The following is a 6,630-nucleotide window of genomic DNA, read 5'->3' as shown; positions in this document are numbered from 1 at the left end:
CTGAACAAAACCACCCAGTGAATAACAAATCAAAGCAGCGATTCGCAGTTCCACACTATTTTGCTTTGTCACAACACGAAACAATGCTAAAATAATAAATGGGACATTTATGAAAACCATGTTCATACTAGTTATTAGAATGAGATGAAATGCTTTTCTCTTCATGTTGTTTTCCTCTTCTCTCTCTCTCGCTCTGTCTCCTGGTCCTGACTGCTTCAGAGCTCTAAGAACAGCCACAAGACAAAAGAGCTGGATAGAGAAGAAAAGGAAAATCTGCACTGTAAAGAACCATGTGTGTGCTGTATTATTGAGCGCCATTAAAATGAACATGCTGAACAAACAGGAGCCAAGAGTGAGTATACAGACAACAGTGGAGCAGATCACTCTATATCTGAGAGGTTTGTACTTCAGAAAGGTTACAGGATGAACCACTGCCAGGTAACGCTCAAGACACATCAGACACAAAAACAGAGAACGACCAGTGATGCCTAGCCCTAGGAAAAAATTTGAACCTATCTTGAGATAAGAAAACCAAATTGCCATTGAATCTACAAAACAGAATATACAGATTCCAATCTCACAAACAGCCATATTGAGGTTGAAGAACTCTAATGCAACTCCACTTCCTGCTCCTGTGATGATGAGCCATATAACATAGGAGTGTATTGGCATACCAAACAGGAAAGTAAAGCTGCACAGAAACAACTGTAGACTTTCTATTGGCCCAATGGATTGAGTTGTGGCATTTGCAGATGCTGCAAGTGTGTTGAAGGTCACTGTAGAGTTATTCATCTTCTTGTCTTGTATAAGACCCCTGACAATAAATAATAATTTATTTATAGGAAAATAGAAGAGTAAGTATATTAGATAAACAAGCTACTAAATAAAAAAGGTTACGCTTTATCAAAAGTATACAATAATAAAGTACTTACAACTATTCATAGTTAATTCATACTTTATTAACTGTAGTTAATACAGTATATTAAAATAAGAAGTCAGTACAGTATTAAACCCTTGAAACCTATGAAGAGCCCCTGTACACCAAATATGAGAGTGTGTGTGTATCCTTAATGTACATGTAAACATTTTAAGTAGACTAGTGCAATTAATGTTCAGTAAAGGTTGGTTTATAACACTTAATTACATTTTCTCGTTTTCTATGACTGAATCTAAAGTGATAAATATTCACTGATATTTCCCAATTAACAGTTCCTTTACAACAAGATAATTAAATTGTAATAATTGTGTTAATTACAGAGACAATGAATGAAGGATTGACTGTTTGTATGGTGTATATTGATGTATTATCTACAGTTAACAAAGTATGCATTAACTATAAATTACATGTTAGCTAATGATTTGTAAGTACTTTATTAGTGTATACTTATTATAAAGTGTTACAAAAAAGAGACCTTGCTTTGTTTTATTCAACAGCTAATTCAAATAAGTATAGCCCATAAATCAAACTACAGTATGTCTACAAATCAAGCTGATATTTGCATTTCACTGAATGGAATAACAAATTAAGTTAAAATATTTCACCTGAAGCGTGAATGTTCAGTCTGTCTGGGTGTAAATAATACCCGGTCCTGTTAGTGTAGTCTCACTTCAGAGTTGCCACAAACATTTATCAAAGATGTGTCACATTAAACAAAACATACGCAAATGCATGTGGTTGAAAATGTGTGATTTGAATGATGTTCATTCAAATTAATTAAAACATTTGAATAGACTGAGAAATGGTGAGCATTTCCACCCCCACTGTGGACATTACAATGAAAAATAAATTAATGTTAGAACTTGATTTTAAAGGGTTAGTTCACCCAAAAAGGAAAATTATGTCATTAAAGGGAGGGTGGGGTGAAATGCTCATTTTCACTCAATCTCCTGTTAATCTTGAGTACCTATAAAGTAGTACTGCATCCTTCATATCTCCAAAAAGTCTTTAGTTTTATTATATTTATAAGAGAAAAATAGTCTTTGCCGATTTTTTTCGGAATAACACGAGCCGCTGGAGGCATGACGTGTGGGCGGAGCTAAAGAATCATGAGCGCGAGTAGGCTTTTGCGTTGAGAGCGTTTGGAAGTTGTGACATTACCCTGAAAAAAAAAAAAACATCATCCAAAACAAACCATGGCTAACAGTCAGATTCAGCCGTTTATTTATGATCCAGAATCAGATCCCGAGGCTGAAATTTAACAAGAGCAGCAGCATCCGTTACACTTAGTGGTTTTGGAAAATGTTCCACTTTAAAAAAAAAAGTTCCACTTTATGTCGTCTTTTTTTTTTCTTTAAAGGTGTACAAGGTTTACTCGATGTGCTTACGCACCGATAGCTAAGTTAGCAACACAGAGATATTTGAGGCAGTTTTACTCACCGCCTGCGGTTCCAACACACGATCGTGACCCTTTTTCTTTGGGACTGCATTATCCTTAAGAAATAAACGTATAAATAAATAAATACTTTTCCGAAAACCGATGCAACTGGTTCTTGACTCGAGAATGAGTCAATCATTTGTTCGTTATCTTGCTTGGCTCTGTGTTCATCTTCACTTCTCTCTTTACAGCAGTTCAGTCAGTGTACTATTTGAGTAAATGAATTACTCCGGGATATTGGTTTGTTTGAACTCAGAGGGAGTGTCAGCCACATTAAAAAAAAGTTAACAGCTTAAGTCATTTGTGGATTAATGCTTATTGGAGATGCGAACCGTTTAAAACGATTCAGTTCGATTTGTGAACTGGTTCAAGAAGAACCGGTTAAATTGAATGATTCGTTCACGAATGGGACATCACTACACTGCAGTGTTGTGAACGTGCTTACAACAGACCCAGAAGAGAAGACAATGCTGAATAAAGTCGTAGTTTTTGTTATTTTTTGACCGAATTCTAACTGACCCCTCTGATGTCACATGGACTACTTTGATGATGTTTTTATTACCTTTCTGGACATGGACAGTAGACTGTACACACAGCTTCAATGGAGGGACAGAAAGCTCTCAGACTAAATCTAAAATATCTTAAACTGGGTTCTGAAGATGAGCAGAGGTCTTACAGGTTTGGAACGACATGAGGGTGATTCATTAATGACATAATTTTCATATTGTCAATGATGAATGAGACTTTAATTCCAAGTGACTACGCATTCAAGGTATACATTTTAATGATGTAAACTCTGCTTAGCTCATATGCATTGCTATGAAAAAATAAACTTGTCTATGTTTTAAATATAATGACATATTTGTGTAATTTTAAATATTTTTTTCATGACCCACAAACTAGAAATTTGACATACTGCATAATGCATTAATCGTTTATTTAAAAATAAGTAAATAAATAAATAAATATATGATAACCACAGACCAAACAATTTGTGCAAACAAATAAAATGGTGCAAAAAAAGTAAATTTAATGTGGTTGACCTCTCTAAATAAAATGTGAATGTTATTAATAATTACAATTAATGAACAAAGCTACATAACTTGAACGGAAGAGAGGCAGAAGAGTTTTCCAAAGCGGTGCAGATAAAGAACAGGCTGAACAAAACCAGCCAGGAAAAAACAAAACACACAAATGCACCAAAGTGAACGAATATTCTGTTTTGTTAAAATGGTAAAAAATCCTGAGACTGTAAATGGGACATATATGACAACTGTGCTCACAGTACATATTAGAATGAAATGAAAAGCTCTTCTCTTCATGTGGTTTTCCTCCTCTTTCTCTCTTGCTCTCTCTCCTGGTCCTGACTGCTTCAGAGCTCTGAGAACAACCACAAGACAAAACAACTGGATGCAGAAGAAGAGGAGGAACTGTACTGAGAAGAACCATGTATGTGATATAGTATATGGCAAGATAAACACAGAGAAAATACATGAGCCAAGAATAATTATCCAGGCTGAAGCAGAGCAGATCACTTTGTATCTGAGAGGTTTGTACTTCAGAAAGGTTACAGGATGAACCACTGCCAGGTAACACTCAACACAGATCAGACACTGAAGCAGAGGACGACCAGTGACTGCTAGTCCTATTAAAAAACATATTAACTTTTTGAAACTTGAAAACCAACATGACAGTATAAAAATTAAACTCTCCACACAGATTCCAATTTCACAAACAGATAGATTAAGTTTGAAGAACACTGATGCAAGTCCACTTTCTGTTCTTGTGACAATGAGCCATAATACAAAGGAGTGTATTGGAAGGCCAACCAGGAAACTTAAACCACATGCACACATTTCAAGAATGTCCACTAGCACAAAGGAAAGAGTTGTAGAGGCTTCAGACGTGATGAAGTACACTGTAGAGTTGTTCATTTCCTCCTTTTGCTCTCAAAATCTTACAAAATGTATAATTAGTTGCAACAGTGATCTAATTGAAGAGAGAAGAGTATTTGTTCTAAACAAAAAGTTCTAATGATTTTATTCATCAATATAAAACAAATGTGAATTTGTGAATTTCTTTTCTACAACTTTCTTAACAAAATGCCTGGTGAAATAATACAATTCAGACACTTTACTCATTTTAGCTAATTCACCAATAACACAAATTACATCTAATAATCACAGGCTTTTTTCTTTTTTTTTTTTTGCATATTACTTAATTGAAAAACATAACAAGCAAATTAATCAAAAATGAGAGTTTTTCACCTGAAAAGTGAGTGTCCAGTCTCAGGTGTAAATGATAGTCTGTTCTGTTTTTGCAGTATCACTTTACAGCTGTCTCAAGGCATGGCTTCATATATTTCACATAAAACAAAACATATGCAAACAAATGCAACATGCATGAAATTCTAAATTATCCATGGGCTTCTATTCAAATGGATTAAAACATTTGATTACAAGTGAGAAATTGTGTGCATTTGTTTTTGTGGACCAATTTAACCAGAGAAATGGAATTATATATAGCACTAGTGAGGGTTTGAGTCCACCTAAGTTGAGTCTGGGTCAAGTCTAAGTCTTCAGCCAACTGAGTCCAAATTGGCCCGAGTGAGTCCAAATTGGCCCGAGTCAGACTCAGTCTGAGTCCAAAAGGGCAGAGTCAGATTCCAATTAAATACTACTGCTTGTCAGTATTTTAACCTTGTTTTAACCTTTACAACTAGAACAAGGCAATGTCAATTTAAATGTAACAAAAGCAAATATCTTTTGCATCTTGCCATTTTGACAATTCACAAATGTAACCTTTGTTCCCTGAGAACAGGGAACGAGACAATACGTCATCGACGTTATGGGGAACGCCTCAGGCGTGACAGCTGTCTGAAATAAAATATCAACTCACAGCAATCATGCTGACCGGCGACAGCCATGAATCATCAGCTTGAATGATAAGCGTGCAACCTGGATATAAAAAAAGGGCGCCTTGAAACCATGACAATATCCTTTCGTCTGAAGGGACTGTTTGGCAGGCAGACCCCGAGGCATGGCTGGGAGACATATTGTCTCGTTCCCTGTTCTCAGGGGAACAAAGGTTACATTTGTAACCTGAGATGTTCCCTTTCGAAGGGAACTTCGACACTACGTCAGCGACGTTATGGGGAACGAATTACCCACGCCGCCATGTTAAAGGGAGTGCATGCCCAATGGCAGTGACAACTGTCAGAACCAGCAATTCAATGAATGCTAGAACCACTCACCCTCAGGTCACACCTGGCTGTCAGTGACAGCACTCCCTATGGTCATAGCCCAAGCTATATGATACCACAGAAAACCTCCATAAACATAGTTTAGTGAAAGGTCTACCTGCGCCTGCTCAAGGGCCTAGGACCACAACTTCAACTTCTTAGAAGGGGTCCCTTCTAGGGAATGTGGCTAGGGAACTCAAGGGAACCCCAGCCAGTCACTATTCAGGGGAATGTGCCACCTGAAATGCCACCAGGCAGGCCTGGTGACACAACATAAGACACTACAGACTGGCCACTAGCTGTCTTTTCCGAAGACAGAGCCTCTGGACACTTGCCTTTAGGAAGGCATCCAACCCGAGGAACTGTGGAGCAGGCAGTGAACCACTCGGCCCGGATCTCAGAGATGGGATTTCCTGGAGAGTATGCCAGACTGATCCTACCTCAGCTAACACCCTGCATTACTCTATCACCCCTGAATGCAGAGAAAGGGGCGGGCCTTGGCCAACAACTCCCATTTAAGGGAGGAGACTGAAATTTAGGAGAGGAAGCCTAACACATAATGAATGTGGCAGCTATACTTAGCAACACGCCTCTAATATCCCTAGTATAGCCTAGGCCAGCTACAAAGGCGGCCCGGTGAAGGCCGACCTACAAGCATAGATCTACCTGAGGGCTCGGATAGATTAACCTACTGAAACCTTACAGAGCTCAGGGAGCGAGTACTCAGGATAGCAATGTCACAAACCGATAGGCAGGACATCTATCTGAAGATCTATCTGAAGTGCCAGCATCAGTCGAAACCTAAAGCTCTCTTTTTTTTTTTTTTTTAGGAAGACCAACTACTCTACCTCCGGGGTGGCTAATAGCCCTGAGGCTTAACAGAAATGAGTGGTGGCCCACCACCAGGGGCGTCGCACCCGTGGGGGATGTGGGGGTTTTAACACCCACACTTTTCCCGGTGAGAGGGTTCGACACCCGCACATTTTCTGCAGTTTTCCCGCAGTTTTGCACAAA

General features: G+C 38.3%; 2 protein-coding genes across 2 annotated transcripts in view; both read right to left on the bottom strand.

The window, feature by feature from the left end:
* The window catches only part of LOC127985620 (G-protein coupled receptor 4-like), an 846-nt gene extending 54 nt beyond the window's left edge, over window positions 1–792 (bottom strand). Inside the window, exon 1 of the mRNA XM_052587651.1 lies at window positions 1–792. This exon is cut by the window's left edge and continues 54 nt beyond it. Within this exon, the coding sequence (XP_052443611.1) occupies window positions 1–792 (792 nt within the window).
* A 2,677-nt stretch (window positions 793–3,469) lies between these two features.
* On the bottom strand, window positions 3,470–4,309 carry LOC127985619 (somatostatin receptor type 3-like). The gene has a single exon (XM_052587650.1). The coding sequence runs from the start codon at window positions 4,307–4,309 to the stop codon at window positions 3,470–3,472; it is 840 nt and encodes a 279-aa protein (XP_052443610.1).
* Between the last annotated feature and the right edge of the window lie 2,321 nt (window positions 4,310–6,630).

Source organism: Carassius gibelio, chromosome B21 (assembly GCF_023724105.1).
Source record: "Carassius gibelio isolate Cgi1373 ecotype wild population from Czech Republic chromosome B21, carGib1.2-hapl.c, whole genome shotgun sequence".
Classification (NCBI taxonomy): Eukaryota; Metazoa; Chordata; class Actinopteri; order Cypriniformes; family Cyprinidae; genus Carassius; species Carassius gibelio.
The sequence above is the reverse complement of the archived record's forward strand: the minus strand, read 5'-3'. Positions and strand labels throughout refer to the sequence as shown.

What these genes read in the sequence shown, in the direction of transcription:
- LOC127985619 (XM_052587650.1), bottom strand. Translation starts at nt 4,309, where the DNA reads ATGAACAACTCTACAGTGTACTTCATCACGTCTGAAGCCTCTACAACT.